We start from the raw sequence: 24,261 nt of genomic DNA on the forward strand, positions 1-24,261 counted from the left end.
AGGGAGAAATGAAAGGAAGAGTCCATGTGCAAAGAGTAAAGATAACTAAATGTCAGAAAGCAATGAAGAAGATTAAAATTTTGTCATGGTTATTTTTAGTGAAAGTCACACACAGGTCGTGGGCAATAAACAAAAATTTGCAGAAGCCAGTGACATATGACTTTTACTAAAAATGGGGAGGCTGAATGCCAGCGCGGGGTGGAACTGAGAGCTCCCGGGCACCCGCTGTCCCGGTGCATGGGGTACAGCTGAAGCAGCAAAGTCCATTACCTCCATGACAAAATCTTATTCTTAGTAATGAGGGTGAATGTGAAGAGCCAACAGCTCCTCTAGGAGTTGATTCAATAGCTCCATATCCTACAGAACACCATGATCATCAGAGAGCCGATGCATTCATTAATAGCAAAGACTCACAAAAGCATAGTAAAGAATCCATGATGATCCCTAAGGTAAATAATAATATAGAGCAGTAGTGCTCAACCAGGGATCCAGGGCCCCTGAGGAGCTGTGGGCAGGTTTCAGGGGGTCTGTCAAAATAAACCAGAGAGCAGGACCGATGTTAGACTCACTGGGGTCTGAGACAAAAGCCAAAGCCAGAGCCTCACCACTCAGATATGAAGCTGAAGCCTGAGTAATTTAGCTTAATGGGGCACCCGAAGGCATGGAGCCCCAGGCAGTTGCTCTGCTTACTACTCCCTAATGCTGACCCTGGCTTTTAATCTACTGGATATGCAGAAAAAAGTTATTGTGGCACAGGTGGGCCATGGAGTTTTTATAGCATGTTGGGGGAGCCTCAGAAAGAAAAAGGTTGAGAATCCCTGGTATAGAGCTACCCTTGTAAAAGGAGATGTGTATAAATAGTCTGTGGAGGAGCAGGCAATGAAAAACATTATGTAACACCATGTGAGTAGAACGACCCATTGGCAAAGGGTCCCTCTGCTCTTTGCAAGCAGCTCTCACCTCACACCTGACAAACTCATTACACCAAACACATATCTAGCAGGGTATTTATCTATAAAGGATATCATGTGCAGTGTCTAATGAATGCTTGTAATTTGTCAATGTATGGGTCATATTTAAGAAATTATGTATTTATACTGAAACCACGCTTTATGGACTTGGAGTAGAAATTGGTCTCCAGAAGATAATGTGCCTGGGTAATGACACATTCAGGCAAGGGGAATGGTTATGCCCCTCCCTAATCAGCTGGTGAAGTAATATAAGTGTCAACTGAACAGCCTTGCTCCTTCCTAAAACTATCAATGGAAAACCATGAGAGACACCACCAAACAATCAAAATCTCTTAGGAGGTGAAAAAAAGGAACATTACAACAAACAACTTTGCCCTGGCTGTGAATAGAAACAAAGATTATTTTTCAGTGTTACAGAGCATAGGAAAAGATAAACAATCTATTCACAGAGGAAAACCACTGGCTGAGAGGAGGTTTATTTCATGAATGTTTTGGATCCCAGCTCTTGCGAAATCAGCCAACTTTGTAAGAGACTGATTTTTTGGGGGAGGGGGAAAGAAGAGGGGATGAAAATCTACTTTATTGGAAAGGAAAGTTAACTATTGATAAGTGTAGCCCCAGGTTTTATGATTCTGTTTTGTATTGTAATAAATCGTTTCCATCACTCACTCTTGTTTCTAGTTAAATACCCTTTCTTAAATCAACCTACTTTTGGTTGGTTGTAAGTGCTCACCTGAGTGTTATGTGATTTACAGGAGCAATGGTTTAAGGTAGAACTTGTTAACTGGGCTTCCCTGAACCTTTGGGTGCAGCCAGTGTGAGGGGTGGCTATCACAGGGGAACAATTCAAGGGGGCTCAGGGATTGGGGTGAATCTATTGTTAACCTGCAAGGCAAAGTTAGGGCTGGCATAGCCCAAAGATAAGTGCTGGAATGGCTAAAAGCTGGTGGTGTTAGGGAGCTCACACCCAGCTACTCCAAGATTCCCCCTCATTGTACGTAAGGAATAAAATGATGACTCACAGTCCTGGGTACCCCAAGGATTATCACACATGGATAAAAAGGTAACACTGCAGAATGCCAGAAATAGGAAATAGCATTTTGGATGTTACTAAAATTAATTTGCAAGCTCTTTGAGGACAGGGACCATGTTTTTCCTATGCATTTGTACAGCGTCTAGCACAATGGGGCTCCATTCCTGTTGGGGCCTTTGGGCACTCAATACAATAATAAATAAGAACAGCACAGAGGACTAATAAGTATTTCTGTAGAGTCCACTCTTCTAGTGGATCAAACAAGGCTGAAAACAAAAGAGAGCTTCAACATACAGAGTCTTATTCTGTTTTCAATTCAATAAGACTTTATTGGTATGAATAGAGTGGAAGAAAACCACCGGCCCATCAGGTACATTTCCAAAGGCAGGTATAATGCATCCAGAATAGGACTATACACTGTTTGGGTTCTGCCCCTCCCGCTCCCCCCATGTCCATTTGTCATTGCCGACCACTGCTTGACCGAGTGCCAGGTTGCTATGTGGCACAATGACATCTGTGCCACCTCTCTCTGACAGGACCAGACAGTTTTTCCTCATCACTTTTGGATGAGATGTCCTAAGGTTCCAGATCATTTGAAGAAATATTTGGCTCACTTCCTCATATTTGAGACATTGGAACAGAAAGTGTCTGTCTGTCTTAATCTGTTCTCTGTTACACTGGCCATGCAGTCACACCTCTCTGGGTTTAGACTGTGCTCTGTACATCCTCATTTCCACCTCTAGTTTGTGGTCACTGATTTGGTGAGAATCTGCCTTAGTTTTGCATATTTCATTGTAGTAAAGTGGTCTCCTAGTATGATAGCTCTGTGCAGGGATCTGTAGCAGGCCAGCTTGCTGCCATCTATGATTTATTCCTCCCAGTAACTTATCTATTGGTAGCTTAGGTGTTGGCCTAACAGTTGAGCATCTTTCGGTTTTGATTGTTTGCTCTACTGGTCATGAGTTTGCATTTGTTGAGCCCAGAGGGTGATGACAAATAACCGGATTGTGTTTTCATTTGGATATAGCTTTTGATCCTCCAGTGCTTTGTGGTGAAGGGAGTGTTTGCTGCTTTGATTGAGGTGATACCAGAGGCTGAATATTCTTTTCTTCTTTGATCAGCATGGGGCATCAACCCCATGATGGTCTGCAGCTGGTGTAGCTGGAGTTCCTGTGCACCTGCAGTGTTTGCAGAACTGCAGTTGTTGGGTTATTATTGGGATTTTATCCTAGTTAGTGCAAGCTATTGTTAGAGTTAGATCAAGATTTCTCTCTCATATTATAGAATTGGCTGGATTATGCTGATGAATGTTTTGGCAGTACTTTTATTGGGAATTCTCTCTCTTTATGGGTCTTCTATGCCATAAGGAAGATTCTAAAGCTTTTTCTTTCGGGGCTTTGATAAACCAAGAAGGAAGATAAGATTTGACCATAATAAGATGGAGCTCCTTGACATACTTAGAGAAAATTCCCTACCACTCAACATCTGTTGGCAAAATGTATCTGACAGTTTCAATTATTTTTCCAGGATGCCCTTACTATTGTTGGGGGATCTACTATACTGAACAAACTAATTCTGTATGCACAAGTTAAAAAAATATTCAGTATTTTGCTGTGATGCTTTCATACATCAATTTTGTGGGGGTTTCAGGTAATTCTTGTAACTATCTGAACTCCTTTTTATATCCCTTTCCTTGTTGTGCTTTGTGACCATTATTTTAATAGATCACCCTTGACTTTACTTAATGTCAAAAGTTCCAGATTTACATTTTTATACTGATGTTATAATTGCAAAATTTGATCAGCAATTTGATTGTCACTTTAGTTTATATTGAAGGATTCCAGATAAAAAACATCCATTCAAGCTTGTCATTAATTTTGTGTACATATCAAAGACAACTTAAAATGTAGTCATTTATCAGAGCCTGTAAGATAGCAATATACTTCTTGTAATGTGGCATTAATGTGTGTTCTTCATGCATGCTCCATGCTAATGTGTCACAATCACTCCTTAGAAAAGCAATCTAAAAAGTTCCAAGATTTATGGAACCAAATATAATAATTTTCACAGCACTCAAATGAGAAATCCAAACAATAATTAATACCTTGAAATGTATTTCTTTTTAGAGAGAGAGTGTGGTATGCTGTGAGACTGAATAGGGGAGCTCTTTCCCCATTACATGACCAGGGTGTGTTTGTTTAACCTTTCTTGGAAATCTTTAGTACACGTTTAAATTGCCATAAAAATGGTTAATAAAATCAACAAGTGTGTTAGGCTGTAACTTTAAGAACTACCCTGAGCTGGAAGACAATGCAAAGTAGCTGAGTCACAGCTGGAGCCCCAAGGAAAAAAATCCTTCTGAAGCATGCATACTGGAAGGAGATCACGTGCAGATTACATTCACCTTTCCGGCTGACTAGTTTTACTAGCTGACCCGTGAGCTGAGACAGTTTCAGGATAGGGTGGCAGGACTGTGCAAAAGGTAAAGCTCTTCTGTGCAAGAAAGAGCTTTTTGTGGAGTCACTAACAGACTGTGGAACAAACTCCCACAGGAACTAAGGACTGTAACAAACCTTCCAATTGTATGGTGCACTTTGACCTTGCCGTCTTTAACAGAAACACAAAATAGCAGTATACACACACACCAATGCTTCATTTGTGCTGTGGCTTGCTGGGTCTAAGCCCAGACACCTCTAGGCTTGGCATTTCAAAGATCTCTGGGCTCTTGGTCAGCAACTGCCACACTCAGGCTGCCAGCAGCAGTGCAGAAGTAAGGGTGACAATGCACCATACCACACCATGCTTCTGCGCTGCTGCTGGCAGAGGCATTGCCTTCAAAGCTGGGCACCCAGCCAGCAGCCACCATTCTCCAGCCACCTAGTTTGAGCCTTGACACCTCTTTCATTACAAAATTAAGCACTGACACACACATATATTTAAACAACCACTACCAAAATCAAACACTGAACACAATTTTCTCCTTAGGGAGAGGTTGAGAGAACCACAGGACAGATGTTAGTCACACCACCTAGTGGAGGGTGCTGGGATAGTCCACTGATGAGAGTAGTGTAAAAACATTTAAAATAGAATATCCTCATCTCATCCATCCCACTCCTTCCTGGGAGATTAGCGCTGCTGACAAGAACACCTGGGCACAGCATCTGCACTCCCCAGCCACACAGTCATTAGATCCCAAGCAGGTACACAAGGAGTTGGGAATGCTCCTCCATAATTGCAGAACTATTTTGAGGAAGGTTGCAGCAGTAGGACCTTCTCCAAAAAATAGCAACACAAGGTCCTGTACATCATGTCTAGCAAGCCATGAATCATAAGAGACTTGGGCTTGCCAATACACCATGTACTCTGAGGCATCTCTATTAAAACATTTTCAGATGGGAGCTGATATAATAGGCTGAGATCATGTCAACCAAAGACAAGGGAAAGAGTTTACTGGACTGGTTCCACATCTCCTCGCCCTCCACTGCCCCTGCCCACAAAAAAGGTTTTCCATTAATTTTGAGGGAAGGGCAAAGATGTATGCTGCAGCTGATTTTAGTCATCTTAGTCTGCTCCACCTGACTGGCTGAGGGTGGCGTAGGGTAAGTGTGGGAATCTTAATTGAGAATTTCCCAAGTTGCTTTGTGATTAAATTATCAACCTTCAAATTCACATGTTTCTGCAGTGTGTTTTACCTTTTTTAATGTGACATTCCCCTCTCCTAGGCCCCAATCAAGCAAAGCATTTAAACGTGTGCTTAACTTTATGAACATAGAGTTATATCACTGAAGTCAATACATGCCTAAGTGTTTTGCTGGATCAGGGCCACAATGTAGCTATTTTTTTGACATGTTTAATACAGCTGAGCTGTTCTTCTTCTAACTTATGTCCCGATTCTGTACTGTGCTCCCTTTGGACAGACACCTGAACCCACAATAGCTCTTTGACTTCAATGGATCTCTGTATGGATGCAAGTGTCCACCTGCTCTGAGTTCAGTGAAGGATCAGGGCCTTAGATTCGTCATAGGGGAAATGTTTTGGATTAGTTTTGGATTCTTTTCCTAGAAAAATTTGACAGAGTAAAATGTTAATAGGAGTTATATAATAAACATAGATAAAATTTAAATTGGACTGAAGTTTAGATATAGAAAATAGTCATTTTATCTTCAAAATTATAAACCTTTTTGTGTAATATCCCTGCAAATAGATAGGTACCAAATTAGCCACAGGAGGACTTCATCTGATATACTGAATTCAACACAAAAATATTCTAGGTGCCAAAAGTAATAAAAGTTCTATCATTTTAAAATGAGACTTTTTAAAATCACAACAAGATGTACAGGCTTGCAAAAGTAGATAACACATTTTACTCCTTTAACTGCTTTTTTAACTATTTATACTGCAGGTGAAATTCACCCATGTACAGACAGCCAGTAGATGGCACTTTATAGCATATAAGCTCTGCATTGTAACTGCCAGGCAGGCTAGGAGTCACTGGATCTGCATTTATAGATTTTCAAGGTCCATCTGCATTAACGTTCTTTCTCTCACTCACTATCAAGATACTGACTCCTGACTCCAATCAGTCCATGATGCCAACTTCCACTACCCATTCGTTAAATTATCAAACAAGCACCTTTGTGCTTTCTCCGATGATATCTCACAGGCTGAGGAGCAGCTCCCCATAAACATTGCCAAAACTACCTAATTATCCTGCTTCAAAACTTTCCTTTGTCATGATGCCTGCAAAAACCTGACAATGGTTAGGCCACTGGTACACTGAGATCACAGCCTATCACACTAACCAATATTGTCTCATTATTTCCTTGTATTTCCCCATCTGTTTCCATCTTTTATCTTGCCTTATACTTACAGCAAAGAATCCTGTGGCACCTTATAGACTAACAGACATTTTGGAGCATGAGCTTTCGTGGGTGACGAAGTGGGTATTCACCCACGAAAGTTCATGCTCCAAAATGTCTGTTAGTCTATAAGGTGCCACAGGATTCTTTGCTGCTTTTACAGATCCAGACTAACACGGCCACCCCTCTGATACTTATACTTATGGTAAGTTGTAAGAGCTTCGGGGCAGGAACTGTCCTTTTGTTCTGTATTTGTACAGTGTCGAGCACAATGACTGGAAGTCCTAGATGCTTTGATACTACAAATCAATAAATAATAATTTTGAAGGGATGTTCCAAAGGCTGAAGATTTTAGACATGCAAATAGCTGAATATTCTATCACACTTCGAGAGGAAAAACTATTATTTCATTAACAGACAACCAACACTTCTCTTAGTAGGCCACAGGGTCAAAGAACATCAAAAGTTACTCCATTCTCTACAGGGCCCCTTGCAGGTCAGTAGATGGAGAAAATGAATTCCGAAGTGGTAGTGGAATGTGCTATCCAGCTTCCACTATACCAGTAGTAAAAAGAATATAAGATGGCTATGTTGAGATGTTTGCTATGGGCCACAAAAAATAATAATAATAATAATAATTGGGCATAAAGTGGGTTTTTTTCCCCACTCAGCTTGCTGGTTCCCCGTGATGCAGGCAAGACTACTTTGGAGAAACTGTAAAGCTTGTTCCTGTTCTCGTGATTTTACTTGTGGCTTACAATAATATCTCATATTAGAATATAAACAACAAATCACTGCAAACATTCTGGACATTTGGGGAAATCCTCACTAATTTTTTCTATAAATTTGAAAAAATATGCCAGGATGTTTTTTCACAAATGCCCTGTAGTTTTCTATTTTCCCTGGCTATTGCTGAGTTCTCAATAGCTGCCACATTTGCCTATACAGCCCCTGAGTTATCATTATCTCACCTGGAGCTTTACAAAATACTTAGGGATAAAAAGTGGCTAGAGAAAGGGGAAGCATAGACTTAACACACAAAGTTGTAGTAATTTAACTAAAGGTGTGAATTAAAAGTGTATGAGCATACTCTTACATTGCTTATATCCTGTATCTTAGAGAAGAAGGACAAACTAGAGAGGAAGGCTATCCGTGTTGGACTTCAGAGACACAGACGCACTTCTTTGCTCTGCCACAGAGTTTGTGTGTATCCTTGGGCAAGTCAATTAGTCTATGTCTCCGTTGTGCATCTGGGAAGTTGGGACAGTAGCAATTCTTTATCTCACAGAGGTGTTGAGAGCATAAATACTCTAAAGTGATTGTGATGTGCTCAGATACTATGGTGATGGGGATCATATAAGTACCATAGACAGACATATCAGTTCAGCCTGCCCAAGCTAAACTGACAATCAATTTGAAACCAACCGAGGTGTGTCCACATAGGAGTTTGAACCAGTTGAATTAAGTTTGCACAAAGCATTAGATTTGGGAGAGATGCAATGTTGGTGATGGAGGAAAGAGCAGGAGCTGGGAGAACTAGGTGACTTTTTTAATGACCCCTGCCAACCTACCTTCCTTAACCTGCTTTACTCATGACAAAGCCCTGCTTACTAGTGTACTGATGGGAGCTAACTTAAGTATCCACTCATCCTAGTGCATCTAGGGAGCTAACTTAAGTACCCACTCATCTCTGATCTGTTCTGCTCTTGTGCACAGCAGAACATTTTGGAACACAGGCAGATGCAGTCTCCAGCAGCAGATGCTGGACACCCAGAGAAGCAAAAAAGTTGAAACACTCTTTCCCACAGACTCTCCAACAAGGGGAAGCTAGACAGACAGATTTGGGAGGGGGAAGAAAAGAGAGAAACAGTGGAAAGGGTATGCAAATAATAGGAGGAGGGGAATGATATGATAGACTGGGGGCGGGGGGAAGAATTCAAGTCAGTAGGGTAAAAAGAGATTTGAGCAACCAAAAGGAGGGAGACTTGGAGGTAAGAGGATGATTTAAACAAATAGAATAGGAGTGATAGGAGGCTTCTAGAAAATAAGAGTTCTTCGAGATATGTGGTTTTATCTGTATTCGATTATGGGTGCACTTGTGCTCTATGCACCTGAGATCAGAAGATTTTTGCTAGCAGTGTATGTTAGTCCATGCCTGTGCCCTTTTCCTTCTTGTGCTCTAAAGAGAGGACATATGTCATGCTGCAGAACAACCACCTCTCCGGTTTCTTCTCAACCATGAATCTTGCATACAGGATCCAAAGCAGAGAGGATGGTGGGTAGGTAGTGGAACACAGACAGGGACCACACATCTTGAAGAATTTCAGGTACTTCATGAGGTAAGTAACTTCTCCTGCCCCTCCAAGTGATAGTCCCTCCGTGTATTCCATTGTAAGTGACTGACAAGGAGAGCTCATTAAAGAAAGGTACAAGAACTTCTGTAGTATCAATGACTGGAGGGCTTCTGTGTCAAAAGAAGCATCAGCTGAAGAAACTTGCAACAGGGTGTAATGTCTCATGAAGGTATGGACAGAATGCCATGTTGTAGGTTTACAGACGTCAGTAAGAGGAATATCTCAAAGTAAGATTACCAAAGTATCTTTGGCCCTAATTGAGAGTCTAAGCAATTTCCTAAAAAATTTTGTTCTTTGTAGGTAAAATGCCAAAGCTCAGCGGATCGGCTCACCTACCTATCTAGCTGAGGTGATGGTGACTAGAACCTTCACAGATAAGTGGATCAAATAACAGAAGGCCCGTGGTTTGAATAGAGGCCTTGTTAATTCTGAAAGGACCAGACTTAAGCCCCATGATGGAGGAGGTTTCATTATAGCAAGGAAAGGCTATTACCAGACCTTTCAGACATTGTGCAGAAGGGTGAGGATGGAGTGGTCGTAATTTAGGGAATGGCAGGCAGAAAAAGCTGTTGTGTGTACCCAGATCTAAAGTCTTTAAAGACAGAATACATTAGAACATGATGTGGATGTCAGAGAGTCATCAGATAATACTGATACCAGACAGAACCTTTTCCACTTCTCTACGTAGCACTTTCTATCCTTCCTACTATAGCTAAGGATATCCTCAACCATTTGTGAATGTGTCCTTTTTAGAGTTGAAAACCATCCAAATACCAGACTGTCAGGTGGCGGGAAGCTGTATTGTGATGTCTGACCTTGCCTGTCCTAAGTGAACAAGTCCAGGAAGGATTGGATACCAGTGTATGAACATGCTGACATCTGAAAAATATTGCGCAAGCAGAATGGTCTGGACCATGTGGGAGCAATCAGGACGACCAACACTCCATCTAGTTTGATCAGTTGTCCCAACCAAATGGAGTGAGTCTTCCTGAACTTGAGCTCCTCTGGAACAGTAGATCATGGATTTTCAGTCCTTGTGAGATGCAGACAGATACTAGGATGGAACGCGCTCTCCCCTCCACCACCACCAAATAGGGAAAATATGTCTATACTATGGAATCCTAGAGCTCCCTTTCATGGTCCTTGGAAAAAACTGTCCACTGAGGCTGCCTACCAGTGTGTTATGCATCCCTGAGAGCTGCACTGCCAACAGAGTGATCTGGTGGCAAATACACCAGTTCCAAAGATTGACAGTTTATATACATAGAGGTACAGATATCGTACCCTCGTTTGTTGATGTAGAATACTGTAATCATGTTTGACATCACCTGGCTATACAAGGTCTGCATGAATAGCAGGAATCACTTTCAGGCTTCACAGACTGCATACAGTTATAGTTAAGTGCATCTGGGACTCTTGGAAAGTCCATGTCCCTTAGAGTGGGGGGCCTATCTAGATAAGTATATAGCACAAGGAGACATCTGTGATTAATGTCTTGTGAGGCAGGGAGTCTTGTTCTTCCACCAGGCTAGAGAAGCTTGCATTGTGTGTGGAAATTGATGCTAGCTTTTCCATAATGCGTTTGCTCAGCACATACACTGTTCAAACCAATCCTGGAGGCAACAAATGCAAAGTCCCATGAAGGGTGTCACACAGGTGCAGGAAGATATGTAACCTAGGAGAATAAGACTGAATGGATTGATGTCTGTGAGCTCAGCTGATTTTAATTGACAAGTTCTTTATAGATTGGAATCCATCCTAAAGAAGGTATGCCTTGGCACTGATCGAGTCCAATGTTGCCCCAACAAAATTTACAGTCAGTCTATAATCTAAAATGGACTTTTGCATGCAGAAAGTTTTATGCAGATTCCCAGTGAACTCAGAAGATTGACCAAAGTTGAGGTTGCTGTCAGTTCCTGTTGATGAGATCGCCCCCTCAGTAATCAGTCATTAGAAATATCCTTGGTATAGTTGCAGGGCTGAAGAGAAGCACCTCTATTGATAATGGTATGGACATACAATGAACCTTAGGAATCCTCTGTGGGAGGCATGGAGTCTATACAGAAGTAGGTATGTTTCATCCTGAGAGCTGTGAATCAGTAGTATTTGTTCAGTGGGGGAATTATTGAAACTGAACCTCAGTCTGCAGATACAATCATGGAGCTCTCTCAGATCCAAGATGAGACTGCATCCTACCTTCTTTTGGGGGATGAGGAAATATTTTGAGTAAAAATTCCTTTCCTCAGTATTACAACAGTACTGCCTCTATTGCTCAGAGATGAAACAGAGCATCTAGTTCTTGATTGTGCATCCTTTGGCAAGAGGGGTACCTGAAGAGGAACAGGGAAAGGAACTCTATAGTGTAGCAGGCAGTATGAATCATGTCAAGAACCCATTTGACTGTTATCTGACAAGGTTGGAAGAAAAGAGATAGATGTCCACCAGAACTGAGTATCATAAGTTTGGGTAGATGGACATCGTATCTGGAGTGGTTCACAGTTCTCGGAAATCCAAAAGTATTTCTTAGTGGCAGATTAGGGTTGGAAGGAGGAAGAAAGGGAAATCTGTTTACTCTCTCATTTCTCTGGTGATTCATAACCCCTTTATCATTAAAGCATTGAGGTGCCAGTCATTGCTTATATGGTTCTGGCCTGTGGAATTTTCTCCTTGGTGTTGGAGTATAGATCACTAGTGAGTAGAGGGTTGCCCTTGAGTCTTTCAATAAGTATAACAAATCAGTTGTCTTCCCACTGAATAGATTGTCCCTTTCACAAACAAATCCTCCACACTAGGTTGGACTTCCCTGGAAAATCCTGAGGACTGAGGCCACAATGTCCTACTCATGACAATAGCTGTTGCCATCAAACAGGAGGCTGTGTCTGCTGCATTGACTGAGGCTTAAAAAGATGACCTGGCAGGTTGCCTTCCTCAATGGCAGCTTGGAACTGTGCTCTGTTCTCCTGCAGGACCTTGTTAATTATTCCAAGCTTTCAGAATTTACTAATAAAGTTGTATTTAGATGCATGTATTAATGCCCCTGATAGAATGTTCTGTGGAACTATAGGTTGGGTGAAGTAAAACCTTTTCTCATGAACAGGTCCAAGTCTTCAGCTCCCTTATTGGAAGGGATGGATTTGGACTGATATTGCTGGTTTCTTTCAGAGACCGCTTGGCCTACTAAGGAGTTCAGAGGAGAGTGTGTAAATAAAAGTTCTGCTCCCTTGGCTGGTATAAAGTATTTATTTTCTGTCCTCTTTGGAGTGGGACTACATGTGGCTGGAGTATGGCAAACCACCCTGCCAGAGTCTAAAATAGCTTCATTAACAGGAAATGCCTTGCTAGGTCCCATGTGCTACAGAATGTCAAGGAGTTTGAGAGGTCTCCTGCATTTTCTCCAGGGGAATGAGGAGAATGTCAATGACCAACCTTAATAGGTCTTGGAATCGCATGTAATCAGGTGGAGAAAGTGAGGCCAGCATAACCGCATTGTTGGGGGATGATGGTGATGATGATAACCCCATTGGTTCTGATTCTTCTTCCTCTTCCATTAGTTCCTAAGCAGGTTCAGATTCCTCTCTCTAAGGCGAGGAATGTCGTGATTTCCAATAGGTTGCTCTGACACAGGATAGCATATGTATAGGTCACATGGTCCTCACTACAGCCATTAAGAAGGGTCAAATGGTGGTTGAGGAAGCCCTCATGGAATAGATATCACACCATTGGGCCCAAGATGGGTGTATTGTATTATAAGAAAGGAAAGGAGTCCAAGAAAGACTAAATCTTATAGCTGGACTAACCTCCTGACTCCTCCTTACTGCAGGCAGTGATGGTCTCTTGCCCACGTTCGACATGCTTCTGGTATGGTAGTATCGATCCTTGTGAGGATCGGATGGGAGACTCTACATCCTGGAGGATGACAATATCCTCACTGGTACTGTATCTCACTGAAGGTGTGTGGCGGCAAGGAAGACTCCTGTCCCTCTGTCTGGCAGAGTCGGCATTGCAAGAACTTTCAGCGCCAACAATTCCTTATTATACCATGACTATGCAATAGTTGGAGTGGGAGGAGCTTGATACTTCTCTTTCATCAATATCATGGATGGTTCCATTCCAGCAGATGGTCCCAATCTCAAATTACTCTTGCTCTTTAGAGCCAGAAGATTGGTACTGTGTCTCTTGTGAGTGCCTGAACTTCCTTTTGCCAAGGGCACAGAATCTCACCCAACTTTGATGGCATTGAAAAAGGGGTCATATCTTCTTGAAAGTGGACTTAGAGGAGGATTTATTTAATTGTTTAGGAGTGTGTTTTCTACCCTCCTAATGTCCCCATGTGAAAGAGTCTTTATGTTTACTACTCTCGGTCCTGGAATCTCAGTGCCTCCACCCGCTGTCTGACCCAGGTCAAACTGGGGCATCGTAGCATGATCCATAAGAGATCTTCAAAGTCTACACTCGTGGGCTTGTTGAATTCTGCTGCAGAAGGATCAGCAAACGCTGCACTTCAAGAGGATGTGAGTTTCCCCAAGGTAGTAAGAAGCACTTCAGATGGTTGCTGACAGGGAGGGCCTGGGGGCAGGAGAAATAGTTCTTGAATCCCAGGCATTCGGGTCACCTTGTTCAGAAGGAGGCGAGGAGGAAAGAGAGGGAACACCCAAGCCCTATACTTATCCAAACTAAGTATTAAGAAATAGCTAAAGCTATCTAAAAGTATTAAAGGAACTTTTCTTTACAATTTTAACTGTAAATAAACTGAAGAAAGTATCAAGTGCTGCAGACACTGAATGGTTTTATCTCAGACCATGGGCAGCAGAATGGAACTGGAAAGTCAGTTGGTCTGCATGGCCCCTTATGTCCTTGGTTCGGAGCAGCAGAGTGCAGCTAACAAAAATCTTCCGATCTCAGGCACGAGCACGCACAATGAAATACACAAAGCTCATAACTTGAAGGTGCGGTTTTAATTTACCGTGTTACCCTCCTCCACATCACCTCTCCCCCCCCCCCGAAACAACCTCCCCTCCCACAATCAACAATAAAAAAATAACAGTAATTTTCAACACGAATCTATCTTTGGGATACCTTGACTATGAAAGGCATTACAGGAAAGTCTATCCCATGGAATCATTTTTCCTACATTAAAGAATAGTTGTATAGAATAAACATGGATAAAACTTTATTACAGGTGCATAAAACTGTGTTACAAAGATACCATTTCTGACAGGTTGTCCCCCACTGACGGGGTGCCACTTGATGTACTGGAGTCCCACTGAACCCTCCCATTCCACCAGCCTGGGCTCCTTCACCCTGTGATTTGCCAGGCCCTCAAGCACACAAACAAATTGGGACATGCACATCTGCAGAAAGACACAGATACTGAAATCAGCTCTGCAAGGGAAGAATCAACTAGAGGATTGCCCAGCACTCAAGTGTACTCCTCCTCTGGGGTGCAAACCCCAAATTGTATTGTCTTGCACTGCACAGAAAACTGTACACTGTAAGCTCATTAAATTCACTCCCTCCCTCAATTTGGATGAAGATATGCACAGTTTTTTGCCTCCAGTTACGAATTTCACAAGCCGGTTTAGAGAGAACAAAAAAAAGTTTATTAACTACAAAGGATAGATTTTCAGTGATTATAAGGGATAGCAAACAGATCAAAGCAGAGTATCTTTGTAAATAAAAATTGCAAACTGAGCTTAACACACTAGGTTATAAATTAGCAAATTGTAACCCAAAGTGACAAACAGGCTGGCAGATTCTTAAGGCACAAATTGCCTTGGGTTTCCCAGGTTTTCATACATAGGCTAAAGATCCTTCCAGTCTGGGACCATCACTTCCCACAGTTCAGTCCTCACTCACCCCTCAGATGTTTCCAGGTGTGTTGTTGCAAGGAGAGTGAGGTACCCTCATGATGTCATTGTCCCCCTTTTATATCTTCTTCACACTTGCTGGAAAGCTCTTTTGCTGTGACCTGGGTCAAACAGTTCCCATTGTTTAGTGCTATCTCTGAGAGATCTCTATTGTACACAGTTCCTGGGCTAATCCTTGTGCTTGTGTGCATTTCCTCAACAAGCCATTAACGTTGTATGGCCTTTTTAACTGTTGTACCACCATCTATTTGTGGGTGTTTTCAATCTCACAACATGTTTCAGTAACACATAGAGAGCCAAACTTCATAACTTCACATATAACAATAACACATACAATCCAATGACACATTGTCTACCAGATCAAGACTTCTAGAATGATACCTCACAAGCTATACTTTCTATAAAACATACACTAATTACATGGCAGTGGTGAATACTAGGGTGTCACGCTATCCAAATTAACTAGCTCTGTATTAGCACTATATCATAGTGGCTACAGGAGTAAGCAAGAACCAGTATTCCAATAAGAGAAAATGAGAAGTGAAATTAAAAGAGTGAATCACAGTAATTTAAATAACCAAACTCCTTTCCTTTGGCAGGTGACAACAAAAGATCAGACAGGACACTTAAAATCATGTATATGAATATTTCAGTGACAAACAATATGAAGGGACAGAATGAATGAGTAACAATAAAGTAAAGCCAACTGTAAAAACTGTAAATAGAACTCAAATACGCCATGATGTGTTAAGGAATTAACAAGACTATTAAAAAAAAAGAGACAGACAACATGCTCTATTAAATGTTTCTTGTTTCCATGGTATAAAAAGGCAGACTGATTTATAGAGAGTAAAAGAGAAATTCAATTTTATTTTTGAAATTTATATTTAGGGTTTCTTAACTGCCATTTAATTGTTAAACAGGATTTTTAGGGGGAATTTAATACTCTTTCCTGTCATTTTAGAACCCTTGGTCTGTGCCACTGTGCCTTTGCAGTCTCTGTTTAAATACTTGCGATGATAATTGCTCAATGTGTGTTTATCAGCAAAGTGATAAAGCTACCAAAATGTAAATAATCACTTCAGAAAACTACAAGAGACCAGAGAAATAAAATTGTATGAAACACTCAAGGATTAGTACTGCATATAAAATCAATGCACAATGACTTAAGTGATGATATACTCTGAATCAGTGTTGCCAGTATTGTATTTCCAACCTGATTTTGCATTTCCCTCTCATAAGAGCAAGCTTCGGTGTTAGCAATAGCTATGCAAGACTTCCATGATACAAGACTTTCACAGTGTGATCTGATTAAGTTTAAGGATGGCCTACTGAAATTCTATTACAATTATTATTACTAGGAACTGTAAAAATCATCATTTCACTGTAACATAGTCTATCAGCTCAGGTATATAAATAGCATAGATCTTCCCCACTTGCAACCACACTATACAGCAGGGCCTCTTTCCTATATATAAAAGCAGACACCTCATTAACCATGTGATCCATTTTGACTAGCTTTGATATCTGCTATTGTCATGATGTCAATGCTTCAGTCAGCCCACTATCATTCTTTGCACCCTATTCTGTAACTTGAAGATTCATGAGGTAATAGTGGTTGACAGAACCTTCATTCAGCAAGTAAGTTGGAGGATGTCTGCTTTAAAAATTCATTGGTAATTTTTATGCAATATAAAAAGAGTCAAAACACCACAAAACTATACCATTCCTCCAGTGAAGGACAGCTGATTCTTATTTCGCATAATGTTAGCCGAATTTTAACAAAGCAAAATATTAACTCTGAAACTAATACAGCAATGTCAAAATATACTATAAAAATGTCAGACACATGTTTTATTCATGACAGCAAGAGTCACTCCTGATTCAGCCAATTGCTCACCTATTATTTTAAGGTCATAATTCCCTCTTCTTTCCCCCTCTTCCGAATCATATCCATATTATATAGTAACAGTCTAATTTTTCCAAGTTATACATGCTTTCTCTGACATCACAACTAAAATAAATCACAGCTAACTTTTTCGATATCCTACTTAATTAGGCTTAAAATTAACTTGCAGCCTTCATACTCATTATTGATCACTTTAGAATATTAATGTAAAAAGTCTGTAAGAAATATAGTTTCACAGCTAAACAATTATTCTCTTTGTATAATTAATAGAAAAATGGGTCAGCAGAGTGTTGACATTGTTTTACTAATTCTCTCCCCTGAGATTACATTACAATCTTGTTCTTTGCTTTATATTTTAAGTTCTTTGGTTCAAAACTATTTGAATCCTTTGTTCCTTTTGTGCACCTTTGTCTATAATATAGCATACATTAAATCATGACATCAACTGGATGAGTTAAATGTATGGTAGTAACATTACTCACCTCCACTTCTACCTGCTGTTCTCATTTGTTATGACATCTTCAACAACGAACCTCACTTAAGACAATGATATTGGACTGTAGGCAATTGAACAGATCCGGATAGTTTTGTAAAGTTGAAGTCAGGGCTGAAAGTTTCATTGCCGTGTTTTATTGTTTTTACTATTAGTTTCCTGCAGTCACATTGCTGATTAATTAGCATTAGAAATAAAACTTAGTCAATTTTAAAGTTCCTAAAATCTTATTAGTAAGACTCATTAGATCTTCACACATTCCACCAGCTGATCTCTCAGAGGTGGCAAATTCATTCTTGCAGTGTTTGTTTGTTTTAATTATTTCCTTTTTTTGCTTATACATGTTGCTCTACTTAGGCTGTAATCTTTAAAACTAGAAAATATATCATATTTCTAGCCATGATTCTTTAGAAAACAGAAACTGTTTTTGTGTGTCAGTCATTGAAAGGTGGATTTCACATAGAGCACCTTACCTTCCTTAAATCACCAGCTGAAGAAGAAACTGAAAAGATTTTAAGGTGGGGTTTTTTTTCCTTGTAAACTACTGATAGCCACCAATCAATATTTTGGACTTTCTTTAGAAAAAAATATTTCTAGCCCCTATAATCTGAGATCCAATGTATTTTAAAAAAAACCTGTAAAGACAAAGGATTCTTAAAATAGAGGAACTAAAGTGATTTCCTATTATTATAAAGCAGTATCTTCATTCAGAGCATTTTACAACTATACATAAAAAGTATGGTAATGTGAAGAACAAACTTTAGTAGTAGGAAAACTGTTTGTTAGTGATATATGTCATTGTTCAACTGACTAGCTGACAAATACAATTTGCACATATTGAATGTGTGATCTATATGGGTGATGACCCTTGAAATTAAGAATATTAATATACTAAGATGATACATGATGCTGTCTAATAAACTCATATCAAGGCTGTGGAAATGGAGATCAAATTAAACTTTTTTTTTAAAATAACCAGCCTTAAAACATACCAAAGATTACACAGTGGAAACACAGCAGTGTTATGCAAAGCAACTGATTATGAAATTTAAGAGCAGTTAGTGATTAAAAATATTGCATTATAACAACTCTCAATATATGTAATTTAATTAAAGTCTTATTGAGATTTAAGAGCAATATATAAACCTAATAAGCTGAATCGTATTAAGAAAAAACAGGTTATAACAACTGCTGCTAACAACAACTGATGACTGAAGGACTGTAAATTTGAAAAATTTAAGTGCATATTATGACATCAAACACACAGCCTGACCTCTGTATACATTATCTATAGTTGTACCAGGCCATATTAACAATATTCAGTAGAAAGGAGAAGACTGACAGTCACTTATTTTAAATTTCTAGTAGAAAAAGGAAAAGCAGTTCCTATCAGAAGAGCAAATGGCAGTTAACTTGATTGGATGATGAGCAATTTTAATAGACATACTACTGTATTTCCTTTTAGGAGGCATTACTGATTGCATGCTGGCTAGATGGAAGTTCTGATAATGTCTGCACTTTTTGTTTGCCCCTAGTGAATATTACAGACGTTGGGGGCCACGTTTAGCCCAGATATAGCCACTGGACTGTGCCTGTCTACATCAGTATGCGCATCTGGTCATCATTGCATAGTCAGATTCTGTAAGTATTCATGTAAATGTTCTCCTGAGAAACTTAAATCCATAGCTTAATTTACCTTCTACAACATCTCACTTAAGTTTTCTTGTATAATACATGCTTTCCTTTTCTCCACATTATATTTACCATTGGGATATCAAAGAGGTCTTCAAGCTATTAAATATCATTTGGAATTCAAAGCAATCTCAAGTTAAAAATGACACATGAGCATCATCAAGTGCAAAGTAGCTTTTTATAGCAGCCACGGATCAAGCTAAATTATGCTTTTAAATTTTAATGGCTGGTTACTTAGCAAACAAAACTATATTCCCCCCCCCCACTCACCTGCTGCTCTCCTGGCTCTGGGGATTTCACCAGGTGTTTATCCTTGTACAAAGACCACAGACCAATATTAGGCAGGAAAATTAAAGCCACCATGAACAACAACGTCATTTGCAAAAATCTCTTCTGTTTTCTCTTCATGGCAAATGGCAGCATATATAGAAGAAGATGAGCTATTCCTTGCTCTCAGGGCCAATTTCCTTTCCCCTCTGTCTCTCCGCGTCACCTTCAAACTAGGAGTTGGTTAGAAGAAACTTTTGTTACAAGCCTCGAGTCACCACCAATCCTCACAGTTCACAGGGGGAGTTTGTAACCTGCAGAACAAACGGAAATACAGATTCACTTAATTCCCCCACAACTGCGACTGAAATCATTGCCCACCGACTGAGGCTTTCCCGAGGAAACCGTGAAGCACATGATCAATCCACGTTAATATAAAACAGAGTAGATATGATCGGGTACTAGACTGATCAGAAGTCACTGAGAAATCGATAAGACAACAAATGGTTTGCGGGAAAATGGGTGGGAGCTGGGGGCCACGCGCGGTTTTAAGCACGCAATTCCGCAACCCACTGATCAGAGGGGACTGCCAGGGAGCAATTTGCAAGCTCTTCCTTCGCGAGATGCTGCCTCTGGCAGGAAGAGACCATCTCCCCCATCAAAACAGCTGCTTCCCACAACGGAAGAAATCCAGAGCTACAACGTGAAGCTGCAGCTGGGACCGAAAGAGAGAACAGGAACTCCAGTTTGAAAGGCGAGCTCTAAACTCCTTGATCCAAACACACCCCACTCCAGAGACAGCCTCGGTTTCCCCTCCTCTCCCTCAAGTCTCAACTACATCAAGTACACTTCGTGACAGAGAGAAAGAGCTCCCTTAAAGGATACAGCTGACATCATTACCAGCAAAATACCAACTAGTCTGAGACTTACCCTCCCCCCTTCTAGGCACCGTTATCGTATAGCAAAGTGCATTCACCACCGCTCCGTCCCTCTCCCTCCCGGACAATATTTTCACACTGTGATGCTGTTCGTGTTACCATTCTTCTCCTGGGACTGATCAAGCAGAGAAGAAAGGAAAACATCACGAGCTCCCCAATTTATTAAATAACAAATGCGCAAAGATAGAAAGCTCTAAGTGTGCAGGAGGGACTGGCAAGGGGATAATCAAGCGGGATGAACAACTCCCTCCCAGTCACCGCCTCCTCTAGCTCTGGCTCGCTCTCTGATGGCTTTCAGCTGAGATGTTAGCTGGTGTACAACATGTGCACGGGATCTAACCGGGGGAAGGGGGACATCTCTCCCAGCTCCAGTTTAAACAAAGCTGGAGGAGGCGCAGGGTAAAACCATGGATCTCTGCGCTCCCGGGCTCGGCCCACGTCGCCCTCACCTCAACCCAACGGTTCCGGGCCACAAAGAAAGAGCTAAAGGCCCGAAGTAGCGGTTGTTTCCTGGGCTCTTTCTCGTCGCCTCCTTCATGATGAATTCCCGGGGAGCAGCAGCTGCGAGCTGGCTTCGCCGGCGAGGAGACCAGGAGGCGGGGGGATACGAGGGTTACTGGGCACAGAAAGCTGCTCTTCCTGTTCCCGATGCCTTAGTAGTAGGAGCAATGCCAGAGCCAGCCGAGGCAGGTAAAGCGCCCGGCTCCCGATCGGCTCCGCTCCTGGCCACAGAAGCCGGGGGCGGCGGGTGCTTCTTGTCTCCCCGTGCTGGAGGCAGCAGCGGGCCCGGCCGGGCGGGTCCCGTGCAGCCCCTGGCTGGAGCTGGCGGTGGATGCTGGCGAGGCTGTTCTGTCAGGAGACTCGCGGAGCTTCCCGGCGCAGCAAGCCCGAGCGTTTGCATGGCGTTAGCAGCGGAGCCGCGCCGCCCAGGAGCCGGGGAGAATCCACCCCTCTGCGCCCCACCGGCCTCCAGGGGGCCGACATGCTGGGCTGGGGCGGCAGCCCGAGCCCCGCGGGCTCCACTGCGCCCCGCGTGCCCGCAGCAGGGTTGGCGGGGGCAGCGCTGGCTCGGCCAAGGCCGCTGGGGCGGCGAGGAGAAGCCGGGAGGCTGGCTCCGGGGTGGCATCACAGCCTTGGGCGCCGTCGAGTAATAAAGGGGCCAGATCCATCCCTAGGGTGAGCGCAGGGAGCCTGCGGGGGCCAGGCCCCAAAGCGTGGGCTTTAATTTTAGTCCCCTTCAGCACCACCCCGGAATGACCTGCGCCCATGGTATCAGTCACCTTCCCGGAGTATCCTCTGCCTAGCCCCCCCCCCCCCCCGCCGCTCGTTAGCCTGATGGGGCCCCCCGAATCGGGGGAGACCCTGCTCCTAAAGCACTTGTTGTCCTTGGTGTATATTTATGCCAGCCACCCAAAACGTGAGCAAACCTGCTTTGCCTATGTTGTAAGCTTTTGAAATACCACAAATCTCTAACCTGAGTCAAACATTCTGGGGTTCAAGCTCTGTTTAGGAAGGAATGTGGAAGGGGAGTAGAGACTTTAAATATGGCTCCGTGCCTAGGGCATACAGTGTGCCAGCCTGCCCTTGCTGGTCTGTTTGCTAGAAATTCCTCCCCCTAGGTGAGGAGGGTGGGTCTTTAAATTTAAATTACAGGAAATGAGTTGCCAGCTCTCTTCTCCCCCAACAAGACGTTCATAATCTCAAAGACCATGAGTTATCCCGGATTGTGCATAGGGTGAATGCTGGATTACAAGGTATGCTTGACAGGCACACAAGCTGTATATTTCTGTGTAAAGAGCAGTAACTCAGTCATGTATTAAAAAGGTCACCAAGTTGTTGTTGCTCATTACTTCTATTAGCCACTGAAATATTGACAGGGTTCTCTGGACTCTATGGAGCACTGGAGCTATCCTGCAGCAAAACCCTATGCATAAATCTGAAAATTGTGAGTTGGTAGGAAATGCCTGGCAGTACATGTGTGACTAGTTGTTCTGTGTATTTCCACTTGAAGAATTTCAGTGGGTGGAGTGGAAATCCAGGAACATTGCACAGAAGTAGGGAAGATGCAGTTGAAAGGGTCCAAGTTGTGGTTACTGACAAAGAGGGTATAAGAGAAGTGAGGAAATTGTTCTTTTGCTTCACCCTCCCATATCCTCCAGCTTCTGGAGAAGAAATCCCCTAGTGCCATTCCTAGAAGATATGTCACTTACTGCCATAGAATTGGACCTGCAGAAATAGATTCCAAGGCTAGAAGGGATGACTGTGATCATTTAGTCTGACCTGCTGTATAAAATATACTACCAAATCTCTCCAAACTAGAGCCTATATTTTGGGGAGAAAAAACATCCAATCTTGATTTAAAAGTTGCTAGTGATGGAGAAATCACCAAAACCCCTTCATAAATTGTTCGAATAGAGTTAATAACCCTCACTGTTTAAAATTATACACCTCAATTTATCTAGCTTCAACTTCCACCCATTGGCTCATGTCATACCTTCCTCTGCTAGATTCAAGAGTTCATTATAAAATAGTTGTTCCCCTGGAGGTACTTACATAGTGTAATCAAGTCATCCCTTACTGTTCTCTTTGTTAAGCTAAATGTAGTGAGCTCCTTGAGTGTCACTATAAGACACGTTTTCTATCCTGTAATCTTTATTAGAAGTCTTCTCTCAGCCCTAATTGTGAACACCAGAACTGGACAGAGTATTCCAGCAGTGGTCACACAAGTGACAAATAGAGGGGTAAAATAACTTTTCTCTACTCCTACTTGTGACTCCCCTGTTTATGCATCCAATGATTAGCTCTTTTGATTTAGGATTGCCCAGGAAGTTCATGTTCAGTTCAATATTTACCACAATCCCCAAACAGTTTTCAAAGTCATTACTTCCCAGTAGTGTCTCCCATTCTCGGAGTAGGTTCTACATTCTTTGTTCTTAGATTTATATACTTAGCCATATTAAAATGGCTGCTTGCTTGGGTCCAGTTTACCCAGCAATCCAGATTCCTCCGTATTAATGACTTTCCTTCTTCATTAATTATTGTTTCTCCAATTTTGTGTCATCTTCAAACTTTAGTAGTGATTTATGTTTTCTTCAATGTCACTGATTTTTTAAAAAAGTTATAGGTCAGGCTAACAACCCATCCCTATAAGGCCCCACTGAAAATGCACCTAGTTGATAATTCCCCCTTTACATTTCCCTTTTGAGACCTAGCAGTTAGCCAGCTTTAAATCCGTTTAATGTGTACTATATTAATTTTGTATCTTTCTAGTTTTTTAATCAGTGTTGTACAATAATAATGCAAATATCTTACAAAAGTCTAAGTGTATTACATCACACCATTAATTTTATCAACCAAATTTTTAATCTCATCCAAAGAAATCAAAGTTTCACTGGATCTGTTTTCCATAAACCTATTTTGACTGGCATTAATTTTATTACCCTCCTTTAGTTCTTTATTAATTGAGTCCCATATCAGCTGTTCCATTATCTTGCCAGGGATCGATGTCAGACTGACAGGCCTATAATTACCCAGTTCATCCTGTTTACCCTTTTAAAATATTGGCACACCATTAGCTTTCTTCCAGGCTTCTGGAACTTCCCTGTTGTTCTGAAACTGTAAGTAAGGCAACTCAGGGTCAAAATGGAAGTCAAATGCATGAAGTCTTGTGGGGCATCTGAGCCTAGTCAGGGGAAGACTATCAAACCCCATGGATTTTCTGGATCCCCAGTTTGGGGAAGCTGAACCTTTAGAGCACATGGTAATAATGCAACCTTTCTGATGTGGTAGGAAGACCACTACCTTTTCCTCCCCTAAAACTGCTCCCCGGATGTTGTTTCTGTATTGCTTTCTCTCCCTCACTTCATAGACCATGGTGG

At 41.7% G+C, this 24,261-nt stretch overlaps 1 protein-coding gene across 3 annotated transcripts in view; it reads right to left on the reverse strand.

The window, feature by feature from the left end:
* Positions 1-21,039, reverse strand: part of GALNTL6 (polypeptide N-acetylgalactosaminyltransferase like 6) — a 964,319-nt gene extending 943,280 nt beyond the window's left edge. The window contains exons 1-2 of one of the 3 annotated variants that reach the window (XM_030564387.1): positions 20,833-21,039; positions 19,449-19,759 (exon numbers count right to left, since the gene is read on the reverse strand). In XM_030564387.1, the coding sequence (XP_030420247.1) occupies positions 19,449-19,601 (153 nt within the window). In that variant the 5' untranslated portion in view covers positions 19,602-19,759; positions 20,833-21,039. The other 2 variants (XM_030564388.1, XM_030564389.1) reach the window with 2 other exon arrangements.
* Between the last annotated feature and the right edge of the window lie 3,222 nt (positions 21,040-24,261).

This window comes from Gopherus evgoodei, chromosome 5, assembly GCF_007399415.2.
Source record: "Gopherus evgoodei ecotype Sinaloan lineage chromosome 5, rGopEvg1_v1.p, whole genome shotgun sequence".
Classification (NCBI taxonomy): Eukaryota; Metazoa; Chordata; order Testudines; family Testudinidae; genus Gopherus; species Gopherus evgoodei.